The 19,503-nt window shown below is 39.5% G+C and overlaps 1 protein-coding gene across 3 annotated transcripts in view; it reads left to right on the forward strand.

The window, feature by feature from the left end:
- Positions 1-511: 511 nt before the first annotated feature.
- The window catches only part of LOC111576976 (rho GTPase-activating protein 29-like), a 37,231-nt gene continuing 18,239 nt past the window's right edge, over positions 512-19,503 (forward strand). For all 3 annotated transcript variants that reach the window (XM_023282995.3, XM_023282998.3, XM_023282997.3), the window contains exons 1-3: positions 512-671; positions 1,328-1,731; positions 19,349-19,492. In XM_023282995.3, the coding sequence (XP_023138763.2) occupies positions 1,419-1,731; positions 19,349-19,492 (457 nt within the window). In that variant the 5' untranslated portion in view covers positions 512-671; positions 1,328-1,418. The remainder of the gene's footprint in view (positions 672-1,327; positions 1,732-19,348; positions 19,493-19,503) is intronic.

The following is a 19,503-nucleotide window of genomic DNA, read 5'->3' on the forward strand; positions in this document are numbered from 1 at the left end:
TTAAATGCTCTTTGCGCGACAAAGAACTGAAACAAAAACAAAAGAGTTGTGAAAACGTGCCATATTTTTGTGCAGTACATTTTAAAACACAAATATATGGCACCAAATATTGCCAGTGTCTGATGTTCTGACATGACGCATTCATAGGTTCTCCGTATAATGTAAAATCTAACCTCTGCCGACATGAGTTTATAATGTATTCGTCTAACAAAGCCTAATAAATGTTACACATCATAGGCGACGCAGTGATTTAAAACCATAAACAAGTACTCTCTAAGATTTTGCATAAATCTGATAAAGAAACATTGTATCATCTGTGCAAATGAATATAAAACTTATTCAATTCCAGGTGAGTGGTGATTTGATGCTATATTTACGACTACAAGTCGAAACCGTCCGGCAGCACGAGAAGGCATCACCGGTGAGATGATCTATAGCCAATCAAAACGCGTCTGTAGCATCATGTGACAAACCGACTCGTAAATTACAATTGACTACAGAGCTGCTGATAGTCAGCTACTTCTCGGTGTACAGTGAGTCAAAGCTGACAATCTTCTGCCTTTGTTGGAGGTTTTTTTTCTGTAACGGAAATGTTTCGCGGTTTCACTGCCTCCACGAAGCAAAGTTCTGTTTGGATACTGTGGCCAGTATGTCAGTAAACTACCAAGCAGGTGAGTTTAAATAGCGTATTTTGGCTGTGTCTACAAAGCAGATTGTGACCCGGGTCGACTGTTTTTTTTTTTTTTTAGTTACCGTTGAGGCAGCATCACTTTTCACCATAAACTGTCCCGAAAATGAGGTGTTGTGGTGGCTTAGTTGTTGTTGCTACAGTCTTTTAAAATGCCTTTTGCGAGTTTACTACGTCTTAGCTTTTATAATGTGAACTAAATAGTTTAGTAAAAGTGTGTGGATGTATTGACACATAATGGTATGGTTTTTAGACATACCGTTAGCTAAGTTAGCTAATAGCAAAAACGTTGCTTAACGTTGCAACAGATATAACGAAGTCAAAAATGCTTGATGAAATTTACTGTGGCACAGTAGAGATAATTTAAAGACATTTGAGGACTTTTATTGAAGACAAAACAGCCATATATTTTATCATTATGTGTACCGTAAATGCAGTTGATAGTGCGTATAATTTCCATTTAAACAATACAGGTGTGATAATTGAAACAGGTTGAAATGGTTACCATAGCTGTGTGACAGGTTTTTTAAAAAATGGGATTATTCTGTAGATTAATGAGTTTGAAGAGTAAAGCTCCGCCTTCACATGCACACACACAGTCACACGCCTCATACTCACCCATCATTCTCTGTCTTTCAGGCTTCCGGGCACCACGGCAGCGTGGTGAGTTTAGGGGCTAGCTGTCCTGCTGTACACCCTGTAAAGGGTGGCAGCTGCTCTGGCTGCAGGGATGCTACGGAAGAACAGCAGCAGCAGTGGTGGTGCTGGTGCTGCTGCTTGTGGTGGTGGTGTGGCAAAACACACCCAGGGACTTTCACAGCACCTCTCCAAGCCCCTCACAGAACCCCTCTTGGCCGGATCCACCAAGACCTGGGATATGGGCCGCAGCTCTAAGGACCCCAACCCCCTGAGAAGCATGGGGCTTACATCTCGCCTGATGGGGGCACCAGGAGTGGACCCAGAGTATGTAATGCAGCTGGTGAATGATGTGCGGTGGTTTGCTGATGTGCTACTCAACCTCAAGAGCGCTTTCCAGTGTAAAGGTGAGTTCAGGAAGAGCTGGAATGCAGAGACTTTGTGCAAAGGCTGTGGAGGTCAGGGGACCATAAAATGACAGAAAATACACCCTTGGCTACTCCTGTTACACACTGTATTTTCAATATCAGATGCAGAGTACATTCTTGGGGTAATTTGTGTCATAGTGCTATGTGCAAGTTTATTAGAGTACAGAGTACTTTCCTCTTGTCTACTTCACCTTCAGTTGGGAATTCTTAGGTAACCTAGAGACTTATGAACCCAGAGAGTGGTGAACAATGTGTTTTATTTACATGAGGATTGAGAAAGCAATATCCATAGCATGATAAGAGCGAGAAAGTTAAAGTTTTTCCAATTGAATAAGTCCTTTATTTAATATCAGTTGCATTGCTTTCTAGTCTGAAGAAGCATCTATCTGTGAATAACACATTTCTGTCTGTTTTATAATTGATTTCTTTTTGTGTGAGTGATGACCATTTGTTGAACTGAGATGTTTGCCAATGATGCATAGATGGCCGAAATACTCTGCCAGTGCCAGTAAATACCATTCTCGATACACAGGTATTGGCAAGAAGTCATGTTATCTTTGCTTGGCTAGTTGTTCCAAAGGAATAACAAACAGCAGTGTGCTAACACGCCCACAACTTGTTACAGTATGCATTTGAATTTAGGTCATTGTTGGTATGTCACACTAGTGCTGGCCCTCCTCTGCTTTAATGCATTCTGATGCACAAAATGTAGTTGCAGATGGCTCACTAAACTGCTTCTAAGAAAATGTCCAGGAAGGAGGAAACTTTTCCGTCAAGACAGAAAGCCAGAACCACCTGTGGAGTGTGATAACACCTTCACTTATTACTAACATGGAGCGCCTGTAGTGTTGTGTTTCAACTTCAGCTACATTCCTCAACACACCACTACATCCACGCAAAAACACAAGAGAAAGCAACACCAGAGCAGAAACATTTTACTACTTTCTTTCTGTTTCTCTCACTTTGGTGTGAAGGCGCAGCTTTTGCTTGCAGACACAGTCAAACACTCTGCCCACACAAATCCACATTACTTGATAGTAGTATAAACACTAATAGTAGATTGATGTGTGTTTTTGTAGGAATTATTTGATTTGACTGACTGATCAGTTACAGTAGATTAAACAGTTCCTACATCACAAAGTAAAATTATGAAATTGCATGTTTTGTATAACCAACACTTAAAAGCTCAAAGATGCTCAGTTTAATCATGGATAAATCGAAAAATCCTCTAAACACCTACGGCGTATGTTTCTTCCATGTGTCATAGCAATACATTGTGTGCTGTCACCAGACCTGATTTTGCTTTTTGATATCGGTTGTAACTTTCTTCTGTGGAAGCAAGACAGTTTGTGCCAGTCAGCTTTTGCTGCTCCTGCACTCCTGCTAAAATACACACACACACAAACACACTCTGGGGTCCTACTGTAGGTCAGGCAGTGGGAGTACGTTGTTAAGCCATTCCTCTGGCTGGGGGAGTGAGGCCTCTGTGAGAGAGTCTTGGCGTGTGCCGTGCCTCTCTGAGCCGTCACAAAAACATCCGGGGTATTTGCCTCCCTTTTGACAATGGTCTTCATTCAGCAGGTGGGATGAAATCATACCGTATGACCCCATAATGTCATTTGGATTAGTGGGCTATTTTTGCTGGTCTTGTCTTGGACACTGACACATTTAGAATGACAGAGTAACTCATGTATGATGCTGCCACTTAAGTGGCAATAAAAAGTAAACAATGAGTCATTTTTATTGGATGAAAATGGTCACAGTAATCAGACATATTAGTCAGTATTTCTAGCTGTGAATAAGCTGTGATTTAAGACTGACAGTAACACCAAACAAACATTAACAGAAAGAAAGTTAAAAAGTGAAGAATACATTTTTCAGTATGTATTGCTAGTGATGAGTTAAGCTATTGTTTGTTACTAAAAGAACAATTGTTTTGTTGCACGGTTGTCTCCTAATGACATAAATAGTTTAGTGCCTTTGAGTGTTACTTTTCTTCTTTTTATTTGGCCAGGTCCATTTATCTCAACATTCAAAGACAAAGGTTGTGACACATGATATTATTGCCTAAAATATATGAATTTTCTGAATGTTTATGTTGTTTAGGCTTTGCTTAATTCAAAGGAAGAGCTTTTTAGTTTTAGTTATTTTGCTCTACTTTGTCTAATGACTTCATGATGTCACATTCACATGTGTATATCTGCTTTTATCTCAAATTGGATTACTTGTTTTTTTTTTTCTTTTTTTGCACAGATAGCTCAAGGAGTTTTCAATGTGTGGACAAAACAGCTGTCAAAAGTACGTCTAAAAATGATTTACAATAGAATATGTCTATTTTATTATAAGTAATAGATGAACAAGAACAATAGTGAATAGGACATACTTTGTAACCCTTTTCAGACATGAGGTACGTAACATTACTGGCTTCATCAATCCTCTAAAGTGACTTCATTCTGTCATTCACTCATTAGTCACTTTTCCATTAATGGTTGTTATGGCTTCATTCAGATATACCCTCCACAGTGCCAACAGTGCTATGGTACGGACACAAGATTTGTCTTTCACATAATAATGGACAATACACCACTGATGTATAATGCACAAGCAAACGACTAAATATGAACTTGTAGCAAATTACTCACAGCTTAGTTTATTTATGATTTCCTAAAGATGGAAATTTCTATGTGTGTGACAATAATCTAACTGCTACTTTATGAACAGTAAAAGAACAGTGTGACATCATGTTAGATTCTGATCAATTTTCTCTGCCTGTCGGGGATAATTTATGATTATAGCTAATTGGTGAAGTTAGTGTTCTGTGTATAAATGCACACAATTCTCTTGCTTTGGAGACACTCATATCGATCTTGCTGCTGTATTTAATATACTTACAGCAAAGATTCCTCACATCAGCTGGAAATAACAAACCAGACTGCAGTTCTTGACAGGTTACCTGTCTAATGTGAAGAAAAGTACAGTGACTTGCTGATTGGATCCTGACTTGGACTGATCCTGTCCCCATGTCGAGCATGATTATATTCACAAGTAGTTAATGAAGTTAGTGTTTTTCCATGTGCGCAAATGTGCGGGTAATGGAAACACTCACAGGTATGACTGTCTGTGATGTTTTGAGATGAATTTTGCTGTTGAAATGTAGTAAAAGCCTTCCTTTAATCACTTAACGTAACTCAAAGAACTGTTGCTTGTGTGTGCCTCTCCATCAGTGTGGCTGGGTGCAGTTCAGAATTTTGCTTTGTTGAGAGCGATACAGAAAGGTTACTAAGTCTGACCTAGAAAGATTTCCATTGCGACTTTGCTGAAGAAATGAGGCTGCACATTCAGACAGGAAGGACACTTCAGTTGCCGTCAGATTCACGTCAAGGACTGCATGTCTGAAAGGGGGTTATGAGTGAATTGACTGTAGTATGCTTAAACATGACTAAACAATGCTTTCATTTGTAAATTAATATTTGATTTTTAAAGTTTGCCAAAAAATCTATGATGATGCACTTTAAAAGAATTTCTGTTGCATTTTCATTAAATTGCCCTTTCACATGTGGACCAACACAATCTCCTGTAATGAATTCACATCTTTCTGAGTAGTGCTGCCAGTGTGCACTGTGTTTTCTAAATGACCACGGCTAAGCTGAGTTACAGACAAGGCTATGCTTCACTCTGTCTCTGCCTACAGTGTTATTGTTGTGTGATTAGCAGCATGTGTTATGTGTCTTTCGCTTGAAAAGACTAACAGCCTCGCAGCAACAGGCCTCTCTGTGGTTGAAGGAAGCTGCAGGAACAAAGTAGTGAGGGAGGTGGGGAGGAAGTTAGCAATGCACGTCAGCTCTTCTGTTATTCTTTTCATATTTGGAAAGGCCTGTCACCAGAGTTTTCTACATTGTAGATTAATACTGAAGATTAATACTTTTTTGTTTACAACATAATTCCATATGGGTTGTTTTATAGTTTTGATGTCTTCAGTATTAATCTACAGTATATACAATAATTAAATAAAAACCATTGAATGAGATAGTGTGTCTAAACTTGTCAAAAGTTGGGACACACCTTCTCACTTAATGGTTTTTCTTTATTTTCATGACTATTTACATTGTAGATTCTCACTAAAGGCATCAAAACTATGAATTAACACATTTGGAATTATGTAGTAGACAAAAAAGGGTGAAATAAGTCAAACGTGTTTTATATTTTAGAATTTTCAAACTAGCCACCCTTAGGTTTGATTACTGCTTTGCACACTCTTGGCATATTCTTCATGAATTTCAAGAGGTAGTCACCTAAAATGGTTTTCACTTCACAGGTGTGCCTTGTCAAGGTTTATTTGTGGAATTTCTTGTCTTCTTACTGGGGTTGTGACCATCAGTTGTGTTGTGCAGAAGTCAGGTTGGTACAGAGTTGACAGGCCTATTTGACAACTATTAGAATCCATATTATGGCAAGAACCAATCAGCTAAGTAAAGAGAAACAACAGTCTGTCATTACTTTAAGACCTAAAGGTCAGTCAGTCCAGAGAATTGCAAAAACTTTGAATGTATCCCCAAATGCAGTCGCAAAAACCATCAAGCGCTAAGACCAAACTGGCACACATGAGGACTACCCCAGGAAAGGAAGACCAAGAGTCTCCTCTGCTGCTGAGGATAAGTTCATCCCAGTCACCAGCCTCAGAAATCACAAGTTAACAGCACCTCAGATTAGAGCCCAGATAAATGCCACATAGAGTTCTAGTAGCAGACACATCTCTACATCAGCTGTTAGGAGGAGACTGCGTAAATCAGGCCTTTATGTTCAAATAGCTGCTAAGGAACTACTACTATGGAAAAGCAACAGGCAGAAGACATTTGTTTGGGCCAAGAAACACAAGGAATGAACATTAGACCAGTGGAAATCTGTGCTTTGGTCTGATGAGTCCAAACTGGAGATCTTTGAGAACCTGCTGTTGTCTTTGTGCGACGCAGAAAAGGTGAACGGATGTTCTCTACATGCATGGTTCCCACCATGAAGCATGGAGGAGGAGGTGTTAAGGGAGGGCTTTGATGGTGACACTGTTGGGGATTCATTCAAAATTGAAGGTACACTGAACCAGCATGGTTACCACAGCATCCTGCAGCGACATGCCATCCCGTCCAGTTTGCGTTTAGTTGGACCGTTATTTATTTTTCAACAGGACAATGATCCCAAACACACCTCCAGGCTGTGTAAGGGCTATTAGACCAAGAAGGAGAGTGATGGAGTGCTGTCAGAAGACCTGGCCTCCACCGTCACCTGACCTAAACCCAGTCAAGGTGGTTTGGGATGAGATGGACCACAGAGTGAAGGCAAAAGGGCCAACAAGTGCTCAGTATCTCTGGGAACTCCTTCAACACTGCCTCATGAAGCCCATGGAGAGAATGCCAAGAGTGTGTAAAGCAGTAATGAAAGCAAAGGATGGTTATTTTGAAGAATCTAAAATATAAAACATGTTTTGACTTATTTCACCCTTTTTTCTTTCCTACATAATTCCATGTGTTCATTTATAGTTTTGCTGCCTTCAGTGAGAATCTAAAATGTAAATAGTCATGAAAATAAATTGGACACACATTCTGCAGTCTTTCTTTTTGGTAGTGTGTGTGTGTGTGTGTGTGTGCGTGCGTGCGTGCGTGTATATATATATATATATATATATATATATATATATATATATATATATATATATATATATATATATATATATATATATATATATATATATATATATAGTTTGATTGAAGGTCTAGCTAACCAGACCTTCGATCACTGATACACACAGACACACAGTGAAGCAGGTTTGACTCAGTGTCTCACATATGACAGTTTAACCTGGAAGATGGTTAATTTTGTTCTCAGAGCTCCCACCTGTTTTTATCTGGAGGCATCATCTGCACACGACATGCTTGGTTGACTGAAACCCACAGGGGACCTCCTTCGGTGGCAGTAAGCTTGCGTGAAATAGACCCTTCACATTCACATCTACAACTTCACACCTGTAGGTTCCGCCAGGTCAGACTGGGGTGTAGGATTACACCTTCTCTCATAACAGGACCTTCAGTCACAGTGTTTACAAGAATTGTGGCCTAACAACAATCAAGTGGTCAAAGAATTTAATCCATGTAAAGAATGTGAGGCTGTATGAGTTTTAACTAAGCAGGTGACCCCTATCCATGTGCTACTTTTGCGCCAAAATGATCTTCATCCACTTCAAGGGCCCATAAGCACATACTGTTGATCAGTGTGTCTTATATGTTATCCCCCTGCATTATACTCTAAATGATAATAGTTAGAATGAGATTCTTGAACCATAATATTTGAGTTAAATTTCCCAAAATGGTAAATACTGAAGTGTTGACATGGCAGTATTGTAACATATGGTTTTAGAGAGACTGTAGAAATCAACAGCATGACTTGAGTGGACAACCTGTAAAAAAGTACAGGAAAAAACAATCATGTAGCATGGCATCAAACCACATAGTAATATTTCTCTTGCTGTTTACCCAAGCACACCAAGAGAGATTTAAATTCCCCTTGATGGCAGTATTACAAGCATTTCATAGTTATAGTACAAGTGTCGTAATTGCTCAGTGCTTCAGGGCCAGTATTTAAATGAGGCATGCAGTAAAAATGTCAGGACACTTTCATTATTTGAGTGTATTCTGTTGCAATAGACAGTTTAGTTAATGGTTTTAATCGGCATGAAAAAGGAGTCTTCAACACAGAGCTGAGCTGCTGTCCCCCTCCCATCCCCCCAAACTCCTGCATACTCTACATTCCTTTTGAACAAATGTTCACTTGTAGCTATAGTCCCTTCAACAGACTAATGGTAGGTGTGAGGCACATTGACTATGAAGGCTCCTAAAATAAAATCACATTACTTTGTTGTTTTATTAGCATGTTTCAAAAGGCAATGTAGTCAAGCTTGGTTCTATTTTTTTTTCTTCTACTTTTAAGGAATCTAAAAAAAAACGACTTCACTGGAACAATACAGTGCTTAAAACAGAGTATAAGAGTATATGCATGGCTACACTAGACAAAGCTGTTACTTGAATTCAGTTAAATTTAATCTGTAGCCACAAGCTTATATGCTAGGCAATAAGTCTTATTACCAGTGGTCATTTTCGTTTCCCATTTGTTTTTGTGGCGATGAAGAAACAAATCAACTGTGAATTTCTTCCTAATTTATATATATTTTTTCACAATTTTCCAAGTAACTCAGAGGTTTTTCCTTCATCGGGCTAAAACATTTTAGGAATGTGTGTTAAGAAATAGTGTTCAAGCCAACAGGGCTGAACAGGATGAGGTTTTAACTTTAAATGATTCTTGTTACAGCAACGGATAGCTATCAGGATGCCATCTGAAATTCTTTTTCCTTCAAGATGTCTCTTCCTCAAGAGAACTTGGTTTATGTATTTCATTCTCATAGCCTCAGGCAGGACACATACAAGTCCACTTTCGGTTAGGACAAACATCTTGCAGCGTAGTTGCAGATCATAAGGTTAAAAGCTTATTTACTCAATGTACACTGTACAGCTTGTTTGGCCACAGATAAACTGTGGAGCTACCCTACCGAGATTTTTTCTTCAGACAGTTTAGTGCTATGTAAAAGAAAGCATTTAATGCTCTTAAATGAGAAAGAACGCGTTTAGCTGACTCACAAGGCCTTCTTGTTCCAGTGTGAAAACTTTTTTTTGTGTGTGTGTGTGTGTGTGTCATCATGACACTTTGATAAGATCTGGCTGTAGTCCAGTTAAACTGCATTGTTCTGCATTGTACCAGTCTGTAAGTGTGTTGTCAGAAAGACAAGATTTTGTCAAAGTGTTCAGAAAGCATAGAAATCTACCTTAATGCTGATTTTTACAGTTGTTTACTCATAAACTTGTTTTTCTTTCTGTTCAACAATGTTTGTACAGCAGTTACATGACAGTTGGTAAGTTTCTGTGCAGTCAATTGAAAAAGATCCTTGTCCTTTAGTAGGCTTGTCAGAGTAAGTGTCGACATTTATGTTCCCACTATAACTGTGGAATTATGTCAGTTTTGAACATTTTAAGTTTCATACCCAGTTATTTGTCATAAAAGCACTACCACTGTGAAGTATTTCTAGCATTAGCTTCCACAAATATATCTCAAACAAATGCCTCTGTGCCAACTGAAGGGCACTTGCAGGTGGTGCCTCCACTTGAGAGAAAAGCTGAAATCTAGCACATATTTGTTTAATGGTTTGCTGCTCTTAGGAGAAAGAAAGGGGAGATTTGTTGGGCAGTAACTTTCCCTTGTGATGCTGAAGGATTTTTTTGTGCCAGTTTGTGGTCGGGATGTGTTTCCTGGGGTGGGATTTATGGTTATAGGCTCTGGATGTTTGTGTAGGACATTGGTCATGGCAAGGGGTGGATTGGAGCCCCTGCTAGCAGCAGACGTTACTGCTGGTGATTAGGCAGCCTGCTGAAATTTACAGCAGTGAGGCAGACTTGTAGTGGTGTAGGGATCAAGGCATCTAGTGCTGTTGAGGAAGACTCTTGTTGTTGTGGATTTTTTTGTAGAGAAGTAAAAACAACTGATGTTTTGTTTGTGTGGCTTTGAATTAAAAGACACAAGAAAAACACAATCGTCTATATCTCTACAATTTCATAGCCATTCATTCAGGTAGGTCAAGGTTCCTTTGCAAATTCTTGTACGAGGATCTTCTGCAGGTCAAGTCACATTGCAGATATGCATGTTTGGGTGCAATACCAGCTGTTCTTTGATTTGAGAGAATTACAACCAGGGCTTATCAATCATCCATCCATCCATTATCTATACACTGCTTAATCCTCACTAGGGTCGCGGGGGGGGGGGGGGGGGGGGGGGGGGGGGGGGGGGGGGGGGGCTGGAGCCTATCCCAGCTGACTCAGGGGTAGGGGACAACCTAGACAGGTCACCAGTCTGTCGCAGGGCCACATACAAAGACAAACAATCACACTCACATTCACACCTACGGGCAATTTAGAATAATCAATTAACCTCAGCATATTTTTGGACTGTGGGAGGAAGCCGGAATACCCGGAGAAAACCCACGCATGCACAGGGAGAACATGCAAACTCCATGCAGAAAGATCCCGGGAAAGCCGGGATGCGAACCAGGGATCTTCTCGCTGCAAGGCGAAAGTGCTAACCACTACACCACTGTGCAGCACTTATCAATCAGTCAATTTCAAATAGAGATAATAATTTTAAACAATGCCATTAGCAAATCGGAAATGTTATGCTGCACATCTAACCAAGGTTTGAAACTGTTGTGTCAATGGTTTTGCAAATTCACACTTTTGAGCTTCGCTTTCCAATTATATTACAAATCAAATTTCAATATCTATAAGAAAAATGTCAAATAGATGTTTTCTCCAAATTGTTGAACCTTGATGACAACATTGTTTTGGAGCTGAACTAAATAGATAACTAATCAAACTGAGCGTTTTTTTTCAAGCAAGAACGTAGGATTTTGCTTGGTTCCAGCATTTCAAATCAGGCAAAGCAAGCACATTGTAAAAAAACAAAAAAAAAAATGCCTTGACAAATTGGATAATAGTGAAAACTGAAATACTAATCATAATGAAAGTTATTAGAAACTGATGCCCTAGCTGCTGTTATCCAATTGTGTGGAAGATTTCTATTGTTGCTAACACCTGATATACTCCTGTATGTTTATTCAAGCCCACACCTCACAGAGTATAGTTCACTAAAGCCCCTTTCAGACATGCACTCCAATCCGTTCGTCTCACGGCAGTTTAACATGTCTGAATGTAAACCTCGGTCACGTTCCCGTAAAAATTACATCGCAAAAGTATCACTTTCACATGGCACAAATGTGAACTGAACCGTCACTTTAATGGACAGGCACACGCAAGCAACGGCACATTGAGTTGTGTGAAGTGATTTAGGAAAGATTTTTTCCACAATTCAACATCGATATTCATCTGAAAACATCATACAGTGGGGATCGAAAGTTTGGGCACCCCAGGTAAAAATTTGTATTAATGTGCATAAAGAAGCCAAGGAAAGATGGAAAAATCTCCAAAAGGCATCAAATTACAGATAAGACATTCTTATAATATGTCAAAAAAAAGTTAGACTTTATTTCCATCATTTACACTTTCAAAATAACAGAAAACACAATAATGGCGTCTGCAAAAGTTTGGGCACCCTGCAGAGTTAATACCTTGTACTGCCCCCTTTGGCAAGTATCACAGCTTGTAAACACTTTTTGTAGCCAGTTAAAAGTCTTTCAATTCTTGTTTGAGGTATCTTCGCCCATTCTTCCTTACAAAAGTCTTGTAGTTCTTTGAGATTTCTGGGCTGTCTGTCACGCACTGCTCTTTTAAGGTCTATCCATAGATTTTCAATGATGTTGAGGTCAGGAGATTGTGAAGGCCATGGCAAAACCTTCAGTTCACGCCTCTTGATGTAATCCACTGTGGATTTTGAGGTGTGTTTAGGATCATTATCCATTTGTAGAAGCCATCCTGTCTTTAACTTCAGCTTTTTCACAGATGGCATCAAGTTAATGTCCAAAATTTGCTAAAATTTTATTGAATCCATTTTTCCTTCTACTCGTGAAATATTCCCTGTGCCACTGGCTGCAATACAACCCCAAAGCATGATTGATCCACCCCCATGCTTAACAGTTGGACAGAGGTTCTATTCATTAAATTCTGTGCCCTTTCTTTTCAAATGTACCTTTACTCATTCTGGCCAAAAAGTTCTATTTTAACCTCATCGGTCCACAGAACTTGTTTCCAAAATGCATCAGGCTTGTCTATATGTTCATTTGCAAACTTCAAACGCTGATTTTTGTGGTGAGAATGTAGAAGAGGTTTTCTTCTGATGACTCTTCCATGAAGACCATATTTGTACAAGTATCTCTTTATAGTGGAATAGAGTACCACAACTCCAGTGTCTGCCAGATCTTTCTGGAGGGATTGTGCAGTCAAACGTGGGTTTTGACTTGCTTTTCTCACAATCCTGCGAGCTGTTCTGTCTGATATTTTTCTTGGTCTTCCAGATCTTGCTTTAACTTCCACTGTTCCTGATGACTGCCATTTCTTAATTACATTCCGAACAGAGGATATTGGCATCTGAAAACGCTTTGCTATCTTCTTATAGCCTTCTCCTGCTTTGTGAGTGTCAACTATTTTCAGTTTCAGTGTTCTAGACAACTGCTTAGAAGAACCCATGGTGCTGATTGTTGGGGTAAGGTGGGCATTTAAAACCTTTGAGATTGACATCACCTGGTCTTTCCAGATGATGATTGTGAACAATCCATGACTCTGTCAGGTCTCAGCTTTCCAAAGGGGGCGGTGCATGCTATGAACTCTGCAGGGTGCCCAAACTTTTGCAGACGCCGTTATTGTGTTTTCTGTTATTTTGAAAGTGTAAATGATGGAAATAAAATCTAACTTTTTTTGACATATTATAAGAATGTCTTATCTGTAATTTGATGCCTTTTGGAGATTTTTCCATCTTTCCTTTGCTTCTTTATACACATTAATACAAATTTTTACCTGGGGTGCCCAAACTTTCGATCCCCACTGTAGAGGAGCTTATTACATGGTTTGTGTACCAAAATCCCAACACACTTTATTTCACGCACTTTGCTCTACGATTTCAAATCTATTAGGCAACAATATGAAATGTCTAAAATATTAAAACCTTACTGCGATGAAAACAGACATGTATAGCTTGAGGATTAATGATACTCACCAAGAATGAATGTCATCGGAGTGTTTTTTCTCACAAGATGTTAAGAAGAACTAAAATTTGCTTTTTGCAACTGTTTGGAACAATTGACTCAAAACTATTTTTATTCCTGCAGCGTCAAACATCAGCAGGAACTATATGTGAGTCTCCAAAGAGACAGAGAGTTGCGCACATTTGCTCATGAAACCACAGCGCTGGTAACTTAATTAAGTTCTTATAATTATAAATTATCCCGGGCTATACAGTGGCTCGGTGGTTAGCACTGTCGCCTCACAACTAGAAGGTCACCGCCTTCCCCGGATCTTTCTGCATGGAGTTTGCTTGTTTTCCCTGTGCATGCATGGGTTTTCTCCAGGTTCTCCAACTTCCTCCCACAGTCCAAAAACATGCTGAGGTTAATTGCTAACTCTGAATTGTCCGAAGGTATGAATGTGAGTGTGCTTGGTTGTCTCTATATGTAACCCTGAGATAGACTGGTATATAGATATTGGATGGATGGATAAATTATCCCCAGGAGAGCATGGAGAGTAGGTCAGTCTGGACCAGGATCCGACAGCAGGTCACACTGTATCGGTTTACATGTCTTCACATCAGACAGATGAGATGTCACACAGAACGCCAGTTTGATTTCCTGCTCTTCATCACTATTTCTTCGTAGTTTATTACAAACCTGCAGCATCAGAGTGTCTCTACAGAGGGAGCAGCGTTTATTTAGAGCAACAGTAGTAATGTCATTAATTAGGTACTAATTAAATTCATCCCCTCATGGGCCAATCAGCTTAAAATAGCCAGCCACACTGTGAATGTTTCTTCACCTCAGCCAGGTGAGCTGTCACACAGAGTTATAGTTTATAAGCTGCAGTTTAATATGTTGTCACATTGCTACCATCTTTAAGTTGAATCCTGAACCTTCAGTTTCACTGTTTGAGAAATCAGAGATAAACTGGACTGTCAGTTGTTTGGACACTTTGATCAGCTGCTATTAGTTTAGAGTGAGTGTTATTGCATTATGATGTACTGTGCATCACTTGGTGTATTTCCTAGTCTCACCTGACTGACACATGTGGTGTATGTACCATAGCACCCCTGGGCATTATGGTGGGTATACCTGAATGGAGCCATGAGGAACATTCTAAGACAAGTGACCTATGTCTGAATGACTACAGTGACGTTCCTTAAACAGAGTAATGAAGCCAGCAATGTCTGAAAGGGGCTTAATAGTCCTAGAGCAGGTAGCTGGTTATGAATTGCCTGCTGTTTACTCTCTGTGTGATGTCTGGGGCTCACTCCGTCTCCAAACAAGGCATGGGAAAGACAGAGAGGCACCCAGCAATGTTGCGTTTGTTTAGACAGAGGGGGAAATTAGTGTTTGGAGATGGAATCCTGACCAAACAATTCCACCTGTTGTAGATCAGGTTGCAGGGAGTTCAGCAATGCAAGCAGAGTCTGTTATAGTGAGTACAGTGATGTTTTCTGGACTTATGGTTTGTGAAAGGAGAGATTTGTGGATAATACTAATTAAGCTCAATTTGGGAGGAACAGAAAGTGGCTGTTCCCATTTTGAGTAGTTCATTTGGTGTGTTGACTGCGTCACCACAGGAAATACTGTGTCACAAATCTGGAATGTGGTAGATGGATACACAGCTGACTGAAAAACTGAGAATCATCTGCTGCTATCGTTGTAAATGTGTCACCCTCCATTCTTCTGTTAAGGAGGAGGAGGAGGAATGCTCAAGGAGAAATGTGGCCTCTTTGGTCTTTCAGTAAAACCCTGCAGCTATTTCTCAAACAGCACTGTGTCACCAGAGCTTCCAAGGCTTGTTTCATGTTGAGCAGATCACGTGTCCAGACGGGCTAGTTGGTGATTGCCTGTTGTTATCAGTGGAGGGAGCAGAGGCTGTAACCTCTGTTAGGCCACCTGAAGATATGGATTAGATTGGTCTTTCTCTGCACCAGACACAATGGGTTTGAAAATAGGCAAATCTGGAGACCTGACTTTTAAATTCAAAGTTAAATTGAATAAAAAGTATTCAGTAAATTTAGAGCTGAATCATTTACTGTAATTTTACATTAAATATCACAACCATTTCAGGCATGGGATGGATTTGCTACAACATCCCAGCTTAAACCGTGATGCGATGTGAGCAGTTCATTGACTATTATGTCAAAATAAATTCTGCAACTGTTTTGTTAATTCATTTTCTGTTTAAACTATATTTCGTGTGAAAGTATTATATATTTGATGGTTTAGTGTTCTAAATATCTACAAACATTTGTTGTTGTTTTTTTGTTCCTCTTCCTTGTTTTGGTTTAGGAGAAAAATACATGCTGTTGTGATTTGTAGAATGCTTTTTCATAGTGAATTTATTTTCTTAAAAGGAGTGAGGTCTTTTATGTTGTAGAATGTAAATGAAATAGACCGAGCGTGAAGCGTTGCTGGGACACTATCCCATCTCACCACTGTAAAGAAAGACACAGCAGATCTGAGCGGCACTGGCGTTGGCAGGGGTCTTCCTTTAAACAATATGGTCCTGCTCTCTGCCTTAGCACTGTTATCTCCACCAAAACAATGGAATGGCCTCCACAATCACCAGCAAATTTCCAGTGCCCTTTTTGTCACTGTTGTGACAAAACCATTCACCACTGATTTTTGCCTTTAAAAATTTAAAGTTGCATATTTTTTAATCTGGGTTTACAAAGTGAAGAATTAAAGGTGATCTAAATTGTCTTCACAGACTATGCTGGCATACAAATGGGAATTGTAAGCACATGTACACACTTGACTTAAAAGGCTTGAATGTTTAATTATATTTTTAAATGTGTAATAAATACATTTCAGTTTGCTAGTGTATGTTTTTATTCCCTAAACCCAGTCTAAGATGGTGACTATTCATTATCTACAGATTTTTTGCCTGGATCTATTTACATTTTCTTGTATAGTATTTTCGTGCTCTTGGAAATTTGGAGGAAATTATTGCTTAAATAGATGCATGAAGCTCTGCTCTCAGTAGTGTGAATATGGTGTTTGTTTAGTCAAGGTTGCCATCGTTATGTTTGTCATTAATTGAAATTGGTGGCTGCTATTTATTGGTTTGTGCCACTCAGAGTGATTTAACTCTGCACAGTGCTGCATTTGTGAGAGCAGGTAGTGGGTATCAAACAACACAGGAAAAAGGCTTAATCTCTTGTCCAGCAGATTGGCTGAGGACATTCATCTTTGTTGCCACAACATCACAGCTTATTGGTATTTCCTCACATTTTGTGCCTCTCTTGCTGCTCTGAAGAATACGTTAGTCTAATTAAATTCTTTTCAGAGGGAAAGGAAATATGTAATCCGAACCTACATTTCTGCTGTGATTCTGTAGCAGTTAGTTCAGTAATGCTGCACATGTGTAATTCCCAGGTGTGCACCTCATTAGGACTGACTCCTATAACCAGCCCACACACGTCTTTGATAGAAAAAAACTTTAAAAGTCAGTAAGCTATCCATAAACACCCTGATGGCCACAAGAAGGATAAAAGGACTGGGTGGGTGGTAACGGAAGGCTTATTATCAGTGATGGTAGGGAGGAGGACTTTAAAACATGTGTTGCAGGGTCCTCGACCTCTCACCTTTGGGCAAGAGAGCAGGTGAGCCCCCTGCTGCAGAGGACACTTTTTCTTTAAACTTGGAGTGGAAGCAGGGAACAGGGACTGTTCAGTGTCTGACAAGGAAAATGAAAGATGCAGTTAAGCAAATTATTTTGGTAGATTATTTAAGAAACACCTCTCTTTGTCTTATTACTAATGTTATCTTGCAATTCTTCTCTTAATGAATTTGGATGAAATTTTCAAGGAAGGTCAGAAATGACACAAGGACCAAGTGAGTAGATTTTGGCAGTGATGTGGCTTATAGTCTGGATCCACACATTTGTTAAAGATTTCTGTATCATTGTGAGATAGCGGCACAGTGTCACTGTAACTGTGACTACAAGTGAACACTACATCAGCTGCCTGCTGACGATCACGATTGCAATCCTACTACAAATTGACCGCTGCGGACCACAATTTTTTAAAGATTTCATCCGTGGGAAATCATACAATGACTGGGCAGCCTTGGCGGAGTACTGCCCTCTCTGAATGCATTTCTTGTTTCTCCTGTCATTTGTGAAATAGTGTCACAGATGGCCAGGACTTATACCTGAATCCCAGGTAACATTTCTTCTACAGCATTTAACACCAGTCTGTTGATTTAGTATTTGTATGTGCATGAATAAGACAGGAGTGGAAAGAGTAACATACACTCACACACCCAGGCTCTCATTTTCATTCCCTCTGTAATTCCTTTTAACGTTCCAATAAATTCAGTCTCTCGTCTCACCCTGCTGCTTGGTGGGGTCGCCTTGATGAAGAACAGATGACTTTTCTGTTTCCAGCCAGTGCCCCTGCTTCTTCCAAAACAGTGAGTTAGACATGAACTCACCTATTGTCTGGTGCCAACCTGTGGAGCCTCCACTGATTAGCCTGGATCAGGATAGGATACAGACTGTTCTTCTCCTATTGATGCTTTGACATTTGCAGACGTTCATCGTGTCACATGTTTTATTGTTTTTTTATGCTGACTTTTATTTTGCTCAAACAGCCCAATTATCTCTAAAACACAGTCCAACACTGCTTTGAAAAGTTCTGTAGGAATGATGAAAAAACAAGAAATAATAAAACATAGAGACCGGGTATTGAGTTAAGAAAAAGAAGAACCTATATGACCAGCAAAACCCTTTGGTAAATGCATGAATAAAAGGGGTACTACTCTTCACTGCCTTGCCTTTTTCTGCAGGAAAGAGATCTATTTCATAGCAAAATGACTGATAGGTTTTGATATGAAAAAATAGGAACAGAGAATTGTGAATGCATTTTTTACAATCTTTTCCTCCTGTCACCTTCTGTAACCTCACTGCCATTGGAATCTTCTTGCAAGATCTTCATCAGCTGTTTGTGCTGCTCCCACTGCTTGCTGACTGTTCGAGAAAATATATAATTGTATAATTGGTACCATGTGTGTCACTTCAGTCACAGCTGAAATTTTATTACTTTTACGATGAGAGCCCTTTGACTTGTATACATTTTGCAAGTTTATGGTGCACAAACTCACTCTGCAACACTGTTGTTTTCATTCAGTCATAAAGCAGTAAAAAGTCAAAGTAATAAATATGATCTTTAAATGTCACTGCTAACTCGCAAGCTTTCTAAACCAGAACAGTTTTCTATCTTTTTGTATTGACACTGTCTTACTTGTGACAACAAAAAAAAAGCACATAATAATATCTGTATTTATCCTTTTTGACCTGTATTTGAATGTCATCACCATGACTGAAAGTTTAAGCTATTTACGATACACACCTCTTCCATTGTACATGGTGTTATTCTCTGCCTGGAAGAAGCAGGTTGCATCACAGTGGTTTCATGCAACTGAATTTGTCACTGTCTCTCAACCACAACTGTCTCTTCCTTCCACTTTTCATAGTGGAAGCACAGCTATGGACACAAACAAAACATAACACAGCAGGTGCTTTTTTATTTGCCTGAGGGAAATTGCATAAATTGTCATTTCGAAACTATGACGCTTTGCTGTCGTCTTTTGCCCAAAATATTTGTAAAGTAATATGTGTGACAATGACAAAAGAAGTGCCAAAAATATTTGACACTGGCTAGCTTTTGACTCAATATGCAAAGTGCAAAGGTGATTTTACAGATCAAAATGAGCGATTGCATACTTGGACTGCTTCATTCTTGTTAAAGTCTTGATACTTACATGACTTCATCTGGCCGACCCACTTTCGACTTCTTTTTTTTTTTTTTTTCCCAGAAAACCTGGAGAGTCTTCAGGAGGTGGTGCAGGAACGGTTGGCAGAATTACTGCGCGTCCTCAAGGCTGTCATTGGGAAACACCAGACCCTCAACTCAGTGGACATCCTAGGAGCAGCTGGCACAGTGATTGCCAAGGTCAAAGGTCAGCGATTA

Source organism: Amphiprion ocellaris, chromosome 10 (assembly GCF_022539595.1).
Source record: "Amphiprion ocellaris isolate individual 3 ecotype Okinawa chromosome 10, ASM2253959v1, whole genome shotgun sequence".
NCBI classification, from domain to species: Eukaryota; Metazoa; Chordata; class Actinopteri; family Pomacentridae; genus Amphiprion; species Amphiprion ocellaris.